The sequence below is a fragment of the Larus michahellis genome, chromosome Z (genome assembly GCF_964199755.1).
Source record: "Larus michahellis chromosome Z, bLarMic1.1, whole genome shotgun sequence".
Taxonomy (NCBI): Eukaryota; Metazoa; Chordata; class Aves; order Charadriiformes; family Laridae; genus Larus; species Larus michahellis.
The window spans coordinates 28,281,078-28,298,733 of record NC_133930.1 but is presented as its reverse complement, the minus strand read 5'-3'; the positions used below and the strand labels follow the sequence as shown (position 1 = coordinate 28,298,733).

The following is a 17,656-nucleotide window of genomic DNA, read 5'->3' as shown; positions in this document are numbered from 1 at the left end:
TTAACTTCAATCTATCACATACTGTTTTTCTGAGGACAAACATCTTGAATTACTATGTCATTATTCTAGGTATTCATATAGTAATGTCCTCACTTTTAGCTGTCCTCTTTTCTTAGTTAAACTCCACCGATCTTCTTGTGTAAATTTTACGTATTTTTTCTCTTTCATCATTTCCTGTCTTACCTGCAGTTATCAAAGTGAAGTGACTTATTGTACGTGATTTTCAGAGGTTGAATTTCGAAACATATCATCTTTCTAATCTTGAATTGCAAGTTACGGTTTTTGCTGTGATAAACATGGAATGTTTATTGTGATTACAGAAGCAGGAAAATATAGTTCACTGTTGTTTAGAAATTGGATTTGACAGAAATTCCTCATGTTGAAAGATTTTTCTGAGTAAAGCTGTAGTTGTATTATGCAATTGCTATGTTGTTGCTAAGGAGACATGATATCTTATTTGCCAGATATTCCACCTTGGTAGAAGCTTTTTTTTTTTTTTTTTTTTTTAAATAGAAAAAGATTTTAAAATCACGTATCGCAGTAAATTATTGGAAAGGATAAAATAGCTGAAAGTGCTAAATTATTCTTTAAAAGTCTTTGTCTTATCTAGAACTGTGCAGGATTGAGTTTGGATGATTTTGCTGTTGAGCAGTCTATGTATAAATAAAGTTCAAGGATGAGTAATAGTTCATTTTTTAAAAACATTCTAAAACTTACAGGAAAACATACATGTTTATAAAAAGCAGTCATGCTTACTTAAACTGTGTATACTGAGTTGGACAGGTAAAGGTTCTGTTGATGATGATTTTTATTTGTATTGTAGCTTAAAACACTAAGAAGTGGCTTGCATTTGTTGGTCATTAGCATTACAGATTCATTTCATTACATCTTTTTTAATGGTCTGATCTTTCAAAAGTGAATGTAAACCATTTAGTTAATGATTATGTCTGTGATGTGAATTATGTGGTTGTATTATTGTACCGAGCTTTATTCTTTGATCAGAGCCTCTTTATATTACGTACTGCAGAAGGCCAAGATGGCTCTACTTCAAAGATGTTAAATCTTAAGTATAAAACAATAAACAAGAAATAAGGAAACAATTAGGGGAGGGGTATGCTTTCCAGTGACATAAGAGACAAAAAATTCTCTGAAGGGCCAACTGTTTTGATATTCATTATAGAGAAGTGTTTAAAGGAGACTGGTAAAATAATTTTAATCTGCTTGGTTGATGGCTAGAAAGGTATGTAAGTATGGCAAAAGAAAGATCAAGAATTTAGAAGTTAGAGATATTTGACTTGTTTATATGTAGTTTTTTTGTGAATCAGAGTAGCAAGAGGTGTGAAATGTGAAGAGATGGTCTTCAGAGAAGCCTGTGCAAATTGGAGAGAGGATTAAGTGGTGCTCCAAAGTTTGGACGCACTTGAAAGGGCAGTTACAGTAATAGGAAGAGAACTAGGAAAGAGCAGGAGTAAAAAAAGATTTCAAGACAATTATGGTTGAGTGTTGGGGAGAATGACGACTTTTTTAGTTCTGATCTTTGGCTAGGAAGGGGTCATTGGAAACATTGCAAGTGATTTTAAAATGGCTGTTAGCTGGATGTCTGGGTAAAATGGAGCAAACTGCAAAGATTATATATAGTGAGTTTAAAAATCAAACAAACGAATCATATATAAAGAAGCAAAGGATATATATAGATTTAGCTAGGAAAAGAGAAAGCATGTGTATATTGTGAGCAGGAGGAGAGGGTGCTAATAAGGAAGTGCAAAACAGATCCAGAAATGAGATTTCTGGGTTTGAATGAAAAAACGAGACTCTTCAGTAATTGAGAAAAGAGATTTGTTTAAAACACGCTCTAATCCTATTTTCTTCTGGTAGAAAGAGGTCAGATTTTTTGAAAAAACAAGACAGATAAAAGTTTAAATAGTATGTGAAAAAATTGGGTAATGGTTCTAAAAGGATATATTTTTAAAGTACATTATTTAATAACTCTGTGAATTCTGCACCTTCCTTGAACATTGTAATTACCATGGTCAAAATATTTCCGAATTTTATTCCATTTTGTGTATTTAATTATTGAAATTTCACATTTAGTATTTTAAGAAATATTTTCATTATGATTAATTGCTTGTATTGGTTTACAGAAATTTCAAGATATTGAAGAAACACACCTTCTTCGTATGAAAGAAATTATAGAATCGTTGTCAAATACCATAAAAGAAATTCACTTACAAATAGGAGAGGTAATTTTTATATTATCATTTGTTTGTTTGGATTATGCTACATATTTTCCCTAACTATTTAATTGAACATTTTTTACTGTGTTTGTGGTTGTTACAAGATCATATATTTCAAATGATGGTAAATTCAACATAAGCTTTTTATGGCTTCGTGTTGCATGTTTAAATTCACTATTGCAAAATTTACCAAGTAAGTCTAAATAAATTTTGTCCTCACAGAAAACAAATTATTTTGACAAATTGAAGAACTTTTAGTGTATTTCAAAGTTCTATTCCCTAGATACTAAATTAGCCCTCATTTCACACATAATCGGGATACTTGTGTTTTTCTTTGCCTAAAACTTGAAATTATATCACTCTGAAAAGTTTCCAAATTTTTCATATGCTGTGGGTTTTATGAGCAAAAGATCTTCAGTAACAGAAGCTTTTATAGGATCTTTTCTTTAGATGTAAGTTTGTTTAATTAATAATCCTTGTAAGTATTTCTTAATTTTTAGGTGTTTGGAAGTGTAGTTTTATTTGCATACACTTAAAGTCACTATTTTCTGCAGTTTTCAGGCTTTCTGCTAATGGACGTAAGGGTCCTGCTATTTATTTCTAAAGCAAATGCACACTGCCTTGTTGGAAAAACTTAACAACATGTGGCTGTTCCTTTGTCAGACCAAAAACATTACAACAGTAATGCTTTTACTCAAGCAGGTGGGAGCTGTGATAATACAGTAGTAACAGTTCACACCCTTAACTGGTGCTGGCTTAAGAGACTGCTTGTCGTCCTGACATTGTAGTGGCACATGTTGCTGAAATATTCAGAAAATGATACATACACAAGTCATTTAGATGGAAGAAATCGAAGTAAAACGTAGACCCATCATCAAGCTGTATTCTGTCATTCCTAATTTGTATTTGTATTGTACACACAGTTGCAAAGACTAAAGCAAAGACGGGATTTCCTTGATAAAATGCCTGTTGTTTTCTGGAACCCCTGTAATATATTTTAGAGGGTAGTATTTTCAACCTTAACTCCAGAGAAAACCACTTCTTAAAGTTAATTACATTCTTTCAATTACTGGTTTGTAATTTCATTTTGTGTGTGGTGTGATTTTTTTGAAGGTGCACGAGGAGTTTATTAATAACATGACAAATACTACAGTTGAGAGTTTAATACAGAAATTTGCTGAGTCAAAAGGAACTGGCAAGGAAAGACCTGGTAAGAGATTAAAAATAACAGAGTAGGAAATGTTAATTTTAAAACAGTAGATATCCACTCCTAGTAAAAGATCAAACTCCTGATTGTTAATATGTTAAGATTTTAATGTACTTACAGTTTCAAATTCTCAGAGTTCATTAGCTTTGATATTAAATGATTCATAGACATTGATAACACATAATTTATTATATACATGTAGTATTTCTGTTCATAAAGCGTGGTAATTTGTAGCTCTGAGTTCCTCTATGTAGACCTTAAGGGAAGATTTTAAACTATACTGTTCCATGGTACATCAGTCAAGGTTGTCAAGAAAATGAAGTTCCTTGCACAAACTATATGTTGTCTGGTATGTGTTTCTGCATAAATTATATTTCACAACTTTATTTAATATAAATTTATGGATATATTCAGAACAGATGTCTGTAAAGCTGCTTATTGAACTGTCGGAAAAGTTGCAGCAGTTTATTTGGTTAGCTTGCAAAATTATCCATTTTAATAGATTGTATCTAGGTTGTTTCTTTACTAAGCAGCCAATTGAGTAGTACTTTCTGAAAGTACTGCTTGTTGGGTGTGGTGTATAAGACTTCCTGGACTGGTGTAAAAAGACAACCTCACAGTACTGTGTATCTAGCATTACAGGAAAAATAAAGAGTTCACTTTAATATTTGGGCATAAATACACAGTCACTAGGTGTGTGAATACAGGAATTCAGTACTACTGTTTTCTGTTTTCTTCAGCATTGAGAATTCTGACCAGCATCTCTGTCTTCTAGTATAGAAGCACAAAGGATTTTTTCAGAGCATGGATGTACATAACAGAGTAGATCTTGAGAATTAATATTAAATTGGTAAATATGATTACAATGCCTCTGTGAGGTGTTTTTAACATAACATTGTTCCATATTCTTTCTGTGATTCACTAATGCGGATATCTGAGTGGGCTGATGTAGGATTGTATACGGAACAATTTTCAAATGTTTTCTGTGTATTTTGCAATTTTTCAGTAAGGATTAAGGAATAAAAAGTATGAACTTCAGGGGTTGAAATTCATTTGGTCTGACATAGGTGAAAATTCAGTGTTCAGACCTCTTTGACTAGCTATACTGAGATGTTGTGGCTAGGGATCTCCATCTTGCATTTAGGATCCTGACTCCCTGGGTTACAAAGACTCTTGCTAATGTATTTTAGAGCACTGCATACTTCAAGTCATCCATGTTACGCGTGTGGTTTTTTTGCTAGACAGCATAGTAATCCTAAGAAAAGTAACACTTTTTAATTTAGTGGGAGAAGGTACACACACTCTGTACTTGTCTGCTGCTTTACAGAGTTCTTCAAATCCCATTTGTGTACTCTGGGGTCAAATTTTTTTTGCTTTTGCCATAGCACATTCCATTTCTTCAACTCTTTTAATAGCAAAGCATTCTGAGGAAAGATAGCGTGCTTAGCGTGAAAATGTATGCACCTTGAATTTTCTTTTACAGTGGTAGTTATTGTCTTGATACCAACTTTGTAAAGCAGTCATGGTGCAGAGGGAAAGCACTGGTAAATTCAGCAGTAAAAGAATACAAATTTGCAAGAAGTTGTGAGGTGTCAAAGACTAGTAACACTGACCGCTACTGATGTTAATTGTGGTTACTGCTTCTGTTATTTTCATTTTATTAACTTAGAATCATACATCTTTGACAATTATAAAAATTTGAAAGGCAAAGTGAGGTATCAGGCTTGTAAGAATGAAATGGAAACATCTAGCATGGTAAGGACTGCATTTTCTTGATTTAAAAATACTTCTCTGCATTTGAGAACTGTTCTTAATAGAAAGGTATTTTAACTCACAGAGCAAATGTTGGAAGTCTTTCTGTGTGTGATGTATTTATTAATTAGGCTGGAAAAGGAGATGGCTCCTCAGATAAATTTAAATATTCAATATAAAAATGATGCTGAGTTGACATAAAAACCAAACGTACAAAAATGCCTTATGGATGTCATTGTTGCTTAAGATCCCAGGCCTAAATCTGTTTGAAGAAAATACTTTAAAATTCCCCAGGACTATGTAGGTATTCTCCCTTCCATATTATTTGTGGGCTAGTGTACTAAGTTAGATGGTGGACTGCTTTCTGAAATACTGAATTTTGATAAAAAATAAACTAAAAAGATAATGCATAACAAAGTATTTTAGTTTATTTCAGTATATTCTAGCTATAGTTCTTCATAGTAGGTTTTTCTTGCCTTTATTTATATCTGTAAAATTAAGAATGAATCTGAAATCAAGTACTGAGGAGGGCTGTTCTGGTAAGTGGATTATAAACAATTTACAGTAAAGTTTTCTAGATACAGGCTTGTATCTATCTATTAAACTCTTGTATGCGTATCTGAAATTTCTCATTGTAGAGCGATGTTCTTTGTATCCGGTTATGTGGGCTCCCTCTGGTGGCTAATTTCTGTCACCAGGAGTCATAATGTACAGGGGCTTCTAGAGTTTAATAATTTCTCTAGTACAAATAATGTTTCTATCAAGCCGTAATGCTTTGTGAGGCTTTTGATTTCATTTATGGACTTCTTTGCAATGGCTCTTTTTTAACTGCCTCCTAAATAACTTATCTAGTCAGCTTTATTACCTAGTTCTTACTGAATTTACGTTAAATATTTTTTTACTTTTAGTTTAGTTTTAGTTTGTAATTTTTAGTAATACAGTATTTGAAGAAGGTGTATTAGTTACTTGTTTTCTCAAGTCCATTAAGTGTAAAAAAATAGCTGTGTACATCCAATTGCTAGTCTTTCAATTTTAACTGAAAAAAACCCCATCACTTACTGTAAAACATTGAAAAACAGGCAGGACCTGCAATAACCAGTAAGGCTTCAGGTCAGAATTTAATGTGTTGTCTGAACCATTTCTAACATTCAGAGGGACCTGAACAAGCTCTAGAAGGGGACCCATGTGGTCCTCATGAGGTTCAACAAGGCCAAGTGCAAGGTTCTTTACATGGGTCGAGGCAACCCCCAGTGTCAATCCAGGCTGGGGGATGAAGGGATTGAGAGCATCCCTGAGGAGAAGGACTTGGGGATATTGGTGGACGAAAAACTGGACATGAGCCAACAACGTGTGCTTGCAGCCCAGAAAGCCAACCGCATCCTGGGCTGCATCAAAAGCAGCATGGCCAGCAGGTCAAGGGAGGTGATTCTGCCCCTGTACTTGGCTCTGGTGAGACCCCACCTGGAGTACTGTGTCCAGGTCTGGGCCCCCCGACATAAGAAGGACATGGACCTGTTGGAGTGGGTCCAGAGGAGAACCATAAAGTTGATCAGAGGAATGGAACACCTCTCCTATGAGGACAGGCTTAGAGAGTTGGGGTTGTTAGGCCTGGAGAAGAGAAGGCTCCAGGGAGACCTTATAGCAGCCTTTCAATGTTTAAAGGGGGCTTATAAGAGAGATGGGGACAAGAAATTACAGCCTGTTGTGATAGGACAAGGAGTAATGGTTTTAAACTAAAAGAGGGTAGATTCAGACTAGCCATAAGGAAAAAAATTTTTACAATGAGGGTGTGAGGCACTGGAGCAGGTTGCCCAGGGAAGTTGTGGATGCCCCATCCCTGGAAACATTCAAGGTCAGGTTGGACGGTGCTCTAAGCAACCTGATCTGGTTGAAGATGCAGGGCAGTTGGAATTAGATGACCTTTAAAGATCCCTTCCAACCCAAACTATTCTCTGATTCTATCATATGTTCCTGCTGTTAGGTCTAATAGCAGGTTTGATACCATTGGTTGGAAGGTGCTTTTGTCACTCACATGGCAGCGTACTTCAAAACTTGTTGGCCACTTCTGATGAATCATTTTTCTGTTGTGAGCTCTTGCTCCCTGTTCTTTGTAAAATTCATTTATCATATGGAAGAAAATGTCTGTTTTTCTTCTACCCAAAGTATATGTTAAGTCAATAATGGAGATGATGGCTATTGCAGATAAATGACTGTCCAACATATCAATGAGTTCTAGCTGTATTTACTTAATCTTCTAATAATTTATTAAAAAATTGCTTTGTTCTAGTATGAAAAGTTGATGTCACGTGAAACAGAAACTGCTAGGTAGTACAATGTCACATTCTTCCTAGATCTTATGTCTGAAATTGTTGGGATAATATCTAATGTGTTTGAAGAGGTTAGTGAATGCCTATATAGCTGTAGTTGGTCATGAAAGTTTTTTTAATTTTTAGCTACTGAATTACTGTTCTCTCTTTTTATATGTGGGGAATTAACTGTGTGTGTTTGTCCCACTACTACACAGTTTACCTGGAAGGTACCTTGAAGGCGAAATGAGAAGACTCAGCTGTGCTGCATTGTCCAATCTAGATGATTTGTTTTCGTTAATTTGTTCTGGTGTCATTGTTAGTGGCTGTTACTAATTTATTAAATTATTCCTCTTATTTTTGCATTTTTTTCTTAAAAAAGTGATAAAGACGAAATCAATTTTTTTTTATTGTAATACAGACAAAATTGGAAATCTGTAATCTTTGCTGGCTCCTTAGCCCTCCAATAAAACAATGATAGGCAGATGGCAATTATTACATGTGCTGTGCCATTATTCAGTGTGAGAGAGGTGCTGGGTCATCTTTTAATGATAAAAAAAATTCATTGTTTTTGTGCTAGTTTGATCCATCTTTCACAATCTGAATAAGCCAGAATATTATTTACTGCTCCAACACACAAGTAGGCAGAGAAGATCAGGCAAAGAGAGACAACATGCAAGTTATCTTCTAAGTGTACCAGTAAAGGCATCTACAATTTGGGCTGTGGAAAACACAAGCCCTTAAAAATACTTCTTTTTTCCTTTCATTATCCATTCAATAAATTTGAACTTTATGTAGGGGCTAGAAGTAGTTTGCATTTTTTAAAACATGGTAAAAATTAGTGCCTTGCAATCCATCAGCTCTTTGGATTAAATGATAACAAAAGTACTTTACAATGTTTATTATCCATGGTTGCTGTTGATTGGCTCTTGCACTTATAGGAGATTGTTCCCCTTGTCCTTTTAGATATTAGGAATAATAGTGTAAGTCCTTTTAATCAAATGGCATTTCCACAGACAGCAAAATTTAGAAAAGGACAGATGTGAAATTCCTACTCTGTTTCCTCCCACTGCTAAATCCAGAAACTGGCAATTTGGTCAGTAATTGGTCAGTAATGATGGTTAAAAAAATGTTTGGTCTGTTGCTTTTTGGGGCTGCTGAAACCTATTTTGCTTTATTTGTCCATGCAGAAAAAATTGTCTCAAGGCTCCTAGTAACTCCAGTCATGGGAGAGTTTGAGGTCATGGATGTCAAATGGAGACATTAATTCAGAATTATTTTTTTTTATTGTTTTGAAATTCTTTCTGGGGAGGCTATAAAGTAGTCTAGAGTTGAGAAATCTATCAGTGACTTGGGACAACTATAATGTCAAGATCTCCACTGCCTCACAAGGTAACGCATATCAGAAAAAAATATCCTGACATTCTTGTCAGTGTGCTAGTGATCCTTGTCTAGTCTGAGGGAGCTCTCTTTCTGGAGAGCTAACACATTTTGTATTTTAAAGTATTAAAAAATAGTGGTGTGTTTTGGCATGGCTGAAAGCAGTATGGACTTTTGTAGACTGCAAAACTGTTGATAAAACCATAATGTTTACTATTTGGATGGCAAGAAAAGCAATTTAATTTGTATTCCTTACAAGTTCGTTAATGCTGCCAGCATTGCCTGTTACCAGAATCATAAAGCATTAAAGCTTTGATTCAGTAAACGTTAAAAAAAAAAATTTACCTGGGCTTTAACTCAACTGATCTCTGATTCAGTGAACTCAGTTGAGTTCTTGATTATTTGATTAATGTTTTATGTAGCTGTCTGTTGGTGGTGATGGGGGGGTTAGTGCAAAGTTTGGTGTGAATTTGTGACATGCTATCAGGTCTTTTCTAATTGCTTATGTGCACATTTTAGTCCTAAATGTCTGTGGAGCATACTGCTTATGTGTTTTTTTCAAAGTGAATGCAAGAGCATTAAAGAGAGCTGTAGTACAACTGGGAAGCTAGTGCAAACACTGTAAATGCGCAGTTGTGCTCCCTCTATATTAATATTCATATTTAGTGTTATGTTAAACTACCTGTTATCTATCTAACGAAGAAATGTACAAGATGAACAGGATAAAGTAGGGAAAAAAAGAGTTAAGAATAACTGTATTACTCCTAAGAAGTTTTAGAAACAAGTTAGTCCTTTCCCAGAGATTGAGAGGAAAAACAAGGTCCGTGGAGTATTGAAGCTTGCTTTGATTAAGCTACTAGCTTTTTATGTACTTGAATAATGAACTTTGCTTTGAGAAAAGGACTTGAAACAGTCCTGGGTGTGGCATTTATTTTTTTCTGTGGGTTTGTTTGATAACATAATACTTTATAGCATTTATAAAAATGCTTTGCCAGGACACTGAACAGCAACAAAGTAGTTGGAAATAAACACTGAAAATGGTTAATGCTAGTTTTCGAACAGCTCTGCATGACATCTTTGAGCTTCTTTTGCACAAGGAAGTGTAACAAAGCAAGTATTTATTTTATGTTCTTATAAATGATTTTCTTTATATTTTCAGTAAATATTGTGAGTATTTTAATGCTGTCAACATTTGTGATAAGGTGCATAAATAGCCTGAAGTGTCACAGTTTCTCAAAGCCTGTGCCCACACATAATTCTAAACAGAGACTGAGGAATGAGTTTAGTTTATCAACACGGACAGTATCCAAAGAATTCAGAAAAGTATTCTTTGTAAAGGAAGGCAGATCATTGCTATATTTCAATGGAAGAAATTAAGTGTGGCTATCTTTGAGGATTTTTATGAGAAGCTGGGCTTGAGGCAGGTAAAAAAGTATTTAAGGGTCCTGTGCTGTAGAGCTGTTTTTGATGAGGAGCTGCAAGGTCAAGAGCTGTACCTACAAATGTGTCTTAATTCCTGTCCTAGATGTCTGTTTTATTTTGCCTGCAAAATTTGGGTCCCTTCCTAAACAACAAACCTGCCAAAGCTGACGTGAATTTTATGAAGTCTCATCTGCCAGCATAGATTTTTGATAGTTACATATACCTAAGTTGCAAACTTGTTTTGGATTGTGATTTATTTCTTTTTAATGTTCTGGAGAGTTATAACTGTACAAGTTTTTTTTTCCAAAGTCTCTTAATGCAAGTGGAAGACTAGTGGCATTGATGAAAATACTTAGACAACATCTGTAGATAAAACAGGGCAAAAGCTGGATTTTTGAATGATCTTGGACACTCAGTAAGATGAAGTACTGTTGGGTCCTCTTGAATTTTCTTGCTACAGACAAACAAACAAAAGCAGTTGCAGCCTCAAGCGAGTAATTTTTCAGGGCTATGGGAGCAAAGCAATGTCCATTTCAGTAACTTAAGTAGGAAAAAGATATTAATTAGGTGATAGTCACAAGAAAATGCAGTAGTATGCAGGATACGTGCTACTATGCTAGTAACAAAAATTGTTGAAGAGCTTTTAAACACCTGAGAATAGAAGTAACATACTGAGACATGTTTTATGCTAATAAAGTAAATTAAGACCTGTACTTTAGTTACATAAAATACCATAACCTTATATGGAATTAATATTGAGGAAAATGTTTGTGGGGGTTAATTTATTTTTCCTTTAAAATAGGAAACATTCTTTGGGCAGAATTAACTAGCCATTAGCTAACTGATCTTTCAAACATGAAATTTTCACGGGAAGTGTACTTAGCAAAATTATAAGGAAGAAGTGTATTCTTTTCTCTCTTTTATTTTTTTTCTATCAGGAGATAAAGCTTACAAAAAATGAAACTCTTTGAAATCTGGAAAGATTTGGAAACCTATTTATAACCATCTGTACATGTAGTTCATTCTTAGTAGCCTGCAACGTTAGAGAAGAGCAGTGGCTTAAGTCTTGTGACACAAGCTTTTTGACTAAAAAGGTGGTTTTAAACTAGGGAAACAAACACAGGAAGGTAAAGCTGGACTTAAAAACAAACTCAAAACCACCTATCTTGTCTGATATTCTACCTTTCTAATAAAAATGAAATAAGTCCTAAACTGTGCATATAATATGTCTCTCTAGCATTAGTGGTCACTAAGTTGTGTTGCACAGGGTCTCGCTTCTAATTAGCTCAGAATTTCATTAACAATAATACTGCGATATGATAGTACATCATATCAGAACAAACTACCATTGGACAACTTCTGCATTGAATTGACTCTCTGTTCAACTAGGTCTCTATGTCATACTCTTTCTAGAACACAAATATTTATTCTGACATTTAAAAATGAATTCTCACTTGACTTGTATTTGACCTTGTGTGTCCGTGGTTGTTCTCAGGAAGTGCGGGATCTTTTCTGCTTTGTCTTCGTTATCTTTTTATTGTTGTCTTAATTGTTACAGATCACCTGGGTGGCTTTCTGTGTCAGTAATTCCATTTTATGTGATGGATATTGATTTGTCGGCATTTTGGCAACGTAAGGTACAGTGGAGTACCCCTTGACCTGTTGCCTGAATAGTATGAGGGTAGGAAAAAGGAAAATGTCAAAGCAGTAGCTAATTGAGCTAGCTGCCCAGACCTAAGCCCAGGTTTAGCCATAACAATAAAATTTCAAATTCCTGTCTTCTGTTAATAGTGTTTGTAATTTAAATTCTTTATTTAGTGTTGAAATGAATTTGTTTTGAAGAGTTTTCTCTGTTGGTTGCCCTTTTCAGGAGAAAGAAAAACTAGAAACAGTAGAAAAATCTAGAAAAACAGTATAAGAAATGCTGTTACTATCATTAAACTTCTTCCTAAGCCTTGGGAATTTAGTTTCAGAGAGTCCCTCTCTGTTTGACTGACACAGCTGATACAATCCTCCAGAGGAGATTGTGTGGTTCTGTTTGCTAGCCTGGTTCAAGAAGAACAGACAGGAGTGGAAAATCAAGGTCTTGTCACGTGCATTTGTCCTCTTTGCAACCACTGACTTGGATGCTATTATGGATAACATTGGATAATAGTATGCATATTTTGTGTCTTTAAATGCTGAGACATATTTCAAAGTCAAACCTGTACTGTCTTGGTCTCCAAGTAGCTCTTTGGGCATAAATGTGGGGAAGGGAGATTTTGTGATAATCAATAATATGTCTCTCAATGTTATTCCTGTGGTTTGGACTTTCTTCCCCCACAAAGAAGTGTCTTGTACTTGCCATAAGCTGCAGAAAAGGCACTCTAGGAAGAATTTCACATTGACTTCCTTTGCTTATTGATGCCGCATGTGTGGAAACTGTCATATGCTAATTAATACTTCCCATTTTACAGTTGGGATGGAGAGGGGATTAAGCACGTATACTTTTCTTCCTTTCCCACAAAATTAATCTTCTGTGCAAGTAAATAGGAAAACACTTTCAAAGCACTACAAAGCATGAAAACGTTCCTATGGAGAGGATTTTTTCTGTCTGAAAAATTCTGGTTATTATAAATTGTATTATCTTCCTTTTTCTTCTTAGGAAAGAGGTCCTGTTAAACATCTTAACCTCTGACAATTTAATGGGTTTTAAGTTCAGAACTTCAGTAAGAAACCATACCGTCTTGGTTTAGCGCAACAGTGTGTGACTGTTAATAAAGACACGATTCTTTGAAGCAGTCTTTAAAGATGAGTGCTATAATGTAACATATTTACATTGTCTAGTGTTCCAAAATCTTAGCTGACTCTTCTTTAAGAAGAAAACTACTTCAATGTGTCTGTGCATTTCTTTCACCACTGTACATTTGCATGGTCTGCCTTCAGCAGGTGAGTCATGCACCATGCAGTCAGCCAGAGCCATTTGTTACAGCTAATTATATTTATAGACTAGACTTATGCAGTTCTGCTGCTCCTTAATATTTTTCCCTACATACCCATATAGCTTTCAGAAGACTTTCAACCCAATTGGATGGGAAAGTAGAAGTTCCAAAGACTTTATAAAAATGAGGAGTTTGGTAGAGAAGAAGGACCCAAACTAGTCATGCCGTGTAAGGGAAAGGCAGTTGTAATGATGTAAGTTACTCATTTGGAGAGCCAGCAGACAGCTGAGTGTGTGTTTGTACATATGCATGCATGTTCGACAGCCACTTAGCTTGTGGATGGTTCAAAACCAGCCGCATCCTGTTGTTTATGCAACCAGAAAGGAAATATCGGGGGAAGCTGAGTGTAAAGCAGGGGAAGAGTAGAAAAGGATGAGAAAAGGGACTGGGAATGGTGTGGAGAATGGGACTTGGGGAATGTAGTGTTTTGCAGATTGGTGTCTTAGCTGACATTAATTTTGCTGCTCACAGACCTCATGCTTTCATAAATTGTGGCTGAAATTTCCGGTGTTGTCATATTCAGGTGTTGCAAGCTAGTTGGATCTCTAACTTGAAACCTTGGCTTAGGTATGTGTTTAATGTCTCTTGTTGAAACTTACTGTGTTATCTGAACAATGAAAAATATTTTCTTTGTAACTGACATTTGCCACCTTTTTAGTTTAGAGTAAAAAAAAATCTTCTCTCTCCTTGCTGCTGATAAACATCTTATTTGATAGTAGTTATTTTAAAGCTACTCAGGTTATGATCCTTTTCTGCTTTGTTTTCACTCTGCAAGCCACATGGAAGTGCTGCCCCTTGAGAGTAGTGTGCTTGCTGTATTCACAGAGCTTGTACCGACAGTACCAGAAGAGCCTGAATAATGTTTCTTTTGATCCGGTGAACTGAGTGCAGGGCTGGAAGCCTAGTAACAGAATCAGGGTTAGAATTGATTGCTTTTTAGCAGGTGCTTTGTTGAATGTTAATTTTTTTCTCTAAAAAGAGACTTTCCTTGGAAATGCTACATATGTTGCTACTGATAATTGGAGTTATTTATGCTGCCCCTATCAAGTCTTTCTTTCTTTTTCAAAAGGAATACCTAGAACCATTTTTTTCAACATCAGTTTTTTTAAAAAGGAGGATTCAGTCAAGTCTTTAACATCTCTAGAGGCTATATATCAGCTAGACTGATATGTAATCCTGAGGATTTAACAAAGGGAAGTCAGAAATACAGTGATTGTTGTGGTAGAACCTTGTATTTCTAGAATTAGATTAAAGGATACAGTTTTACCAGTATTATTTCAATATTTTCCCACAGATTGGCTTATTAACAGACCGGTTGTATTCTCTGTCCCTTCTCCTGTTTTTGGCAAAGTAGAGCTGACCCAGTCCACGAACTGTTTGCTTGCAGCAGACTGGTAATAAGTACATAATTTGTGATAAATGTATCACAAATATGTTATTTACCTCAAAGATGGTGACAGCCATTCATCTTCAGTTTTCATTTTAATAAATAAGCTTTGCTTGAATTTGGTTTTGTTTCTTCTTTTTTTAAAGCTACAATAAGAAGTCCTTTTCCAGGGAGAAATAAAATTCTCCTTATCTTCTTATAAAATCACTTCTCTTTTTTGGACAGGCAATAAAAACAAGAAGTTAGTGTTAGAAACAGTAATGTTGAGAAAATACATTTTGACTTCCTGTCTTTTAAATTTGCAAGCTTGAAATTTTTTTGACAAACATGTCACAGGATCAGATGATAGCAAGAAAAAGATTGCTTATATGTTTGTGTACATACAAAATTGACCTTTGTGATGCAGCTTAACATCTAAACACTAAAAGCAGTCATTTGTTTTGACAGCAGAATTAATTGAGGCTAAAACAGTCGAAATTCCACTTGTATCAAGCTGTTCATTAGGAACTGCTGTCTGGCTTTAGTGCTGTCAGAAAAATAACCTGTTCTGCTATGATTAAATAGCAGAATGATGGTCGGTCCACTGAATTTGAGAGAGAGGTTGAATAAACTTTCTACTGCGGAAACAATTCAGAAGTGACACGCTGCAAGGGGGGTCAGAATGTGCATTGATATCCAGCTGAGCTGTCAACTGGCACTGAGCCAGGCACGCAAAGCTTTGCCATTTGAAGCAGCATGTGAAGCATATGCAGTTTAAAAAAAAAATGTCCTCCTTTCATGCATGATTTACACTCAAAGAGACAAACTTTTGTTTTTATCAAAAACAAGAATATGGTTTGTTATTGTATTTGTAACTACAAGTACAGATTTACTTAGTTTTTTTAAAAGCTTTTGCTTGAAACAGATATGTTAATGTTTATACGTGTGCATGCGTGTGTGTAAACTGATTCCTCAGGGTGGGGGGAAGGGCAGATTTTTTTTTTTTTGAGTGTCTGAGTGTTTGCAGTTGTTGAAGTTTAAATGTAGTTAATAAAAATATATGCTTGGGTGGGATAATATTTCTTTCTGTTACGCATACCTCGCTTAAGCTAGAAAGGAGACAGTTACCAAAAGCAAACGCAAACGTAAAGCAGGTTTTAGTTGATTTGTTGGCTTCTTGGTTTGTTTACCTTTTTAGCTCTGCAGGATTTTCCAGTTCATTGATATACTTGCTGGGGACTCTTTTTCAGGGTATGACATAATATTATGTTTTCCTTCCTAGTAATAGTAGTTGGATTTTGTATTTGCCTTGTTTGTTTAAGAATCCAAACAGTAAAGCTTTTTTTTTTCCCTCTATTGAGGGAAGTGTAAATTATTTTATTGTTTTGACCTCAGCAAAACATCCTCCCAGTTTCTCCCTCACAGAGGTTTTGTGTTAGAGGTATACAAATAGGTTAGAAAATCTATCTCTAGGGTTTTGTGGAGATAGGTTTTGTAACTCTTTTCAAGGCAGTTGACAACAAAGTTGACAGTCTTCACGATAATTAGTGTCACTTTGTAGATAAATTAAGTAGCAGTTGTAAGGTTGTTATTTATAAACTCTCTTCTGTAGTTGCCGTATGTATACTCTGAAAATACTGTTCCCGTAGATATGGGCTAAATATGGAGTAGATACTGTAATATAATTTACCGTGCAATTACGTTTTCTTCATTCATCTTTGAATACGATCAGTATCTCCTTATTGTTAGCCATCCTCTTTGCCTCTTAGTGTCATGAAAGCCCACATACTCACAAGCCTCTTGTGACAAGAAAAACACTACATGTATTTTCTAAGCAGTCTGGATGCATCCCGAGCTGCAGACTCACTGGTGCTTAATTTATGCCAGTATCACTTATTGTAAGTTACTAGATAAATTAAACTAAAAATCTTCCATTTATTCAGATTACCTTTTGCCTTTTCTGTTCTAGCAAACCAAAGCTCTCTCATTTTCAAGAGCCTAAGAAATGACCCATTCCTGATTTATTTGCTTCAGTTTCTTGTCAAATAGCAACTGTCTGCTTCCATGTGTCTGTAAAACCATTTGCCTTTTCTTGATGTCCATGTCTGTCCTGGCTGGTAGAATGCTGTGAGCCGCAGCAGCTTGCCTTGGAAAATGCTTTAGGATGACGCTTGGTGGGAATGTTTACATACAGTTAGAGGAGCTTACTGATTTTTGATGCATGGTCCCTTTGTAGAATACTAAGTTCTCATTAGCATCCTGGTAGCTAGGTATGTATCTTAAGTTACTGAAATCACACTAGATACTCATATCTCTTTCTGTTTTGAATGCTAACCTTCATTTATGCACTATATTATTTTTTTTCTGTTCTGTGTGTGTACAGTAGAAATACTTTAAAGTCTCTGTACAGGTATTTGAGATGCTTAAGCCATAGTTACGATTCTGTGGATCAATATAACAACAGGCCGACCAGACTGTAAAAGGGTCATGTTGAGCCTGAAACTATCCATGCTTAAACCAACAGAACATTAATTCAGAGATTTTTGCAAGGGTTGGACTAGATCTCAGCTATAACTTTTTACTTACCCCGATAAGAATCTTAAAATGTATTTTTGATGTGTACAATGCTGGTTTAGTTCCAGCATTTGCTTTTATTTTGTGTTCATGTTAATGCCTGAGAATAGGCTTCCATCTCAATTCACATTGTTGTCTGGTCTTGTTATGAGGAAAAGAACAAAGGAAATCTCAAAGCTTTGACTTTAGTACAGCAGAATATCATTACTATCATCATTATTATCATCATTATTGCAGTATGGCAATATCTAGATGGCCCTTTTTAGTGCTTTGGGCTACCATATGCCAGGGACTGTAGAGACTGCTTCAGGTAATGACTTCAGTCCCCAACATCAGCAATACTTCTTAAATGTGAAATAACTGCTTTTATTTCTTTGGATGTTGCAACAGGCAGTGAATCTATACACTTGCTTCAGAAATTTTGGCCATTATAG

The 17,656-nt window shown here is 35.3% G+C and overlaps 1 protein-coding gene across 5 annotated transcripts in view; it reads left to right on the top strand.

The window, feature by feature from the left end:
• The window catches only part of FCHO2 (FCH and mu domain containing endocytic adaptor 2), a 94,026-nt gene that overhangs the window by 27,235 nt on the left and 49,135 nt on the right, over nucleotides 1–17,656 (top strand). For all 5 annotated transcript variants that reach the window (XM_074569286.1, XM_074569283.1, XM_074569285.1 and 2 more), the window contains 2 exons: nucleotides 2,142–2,240; nucleotides 3,348–3,444. In XM_074569286.1, coding sequence (XP_074425387.1) covers nucleotides 2,142–2,240; nucleotides 3,348–3,444 — 196 coding nt within the window. The remainder of the gene's footprint in view (nucleotides 1–2,141; nucleotides 2,241–3,347; nucleotides 3,445–17,656) is intronic.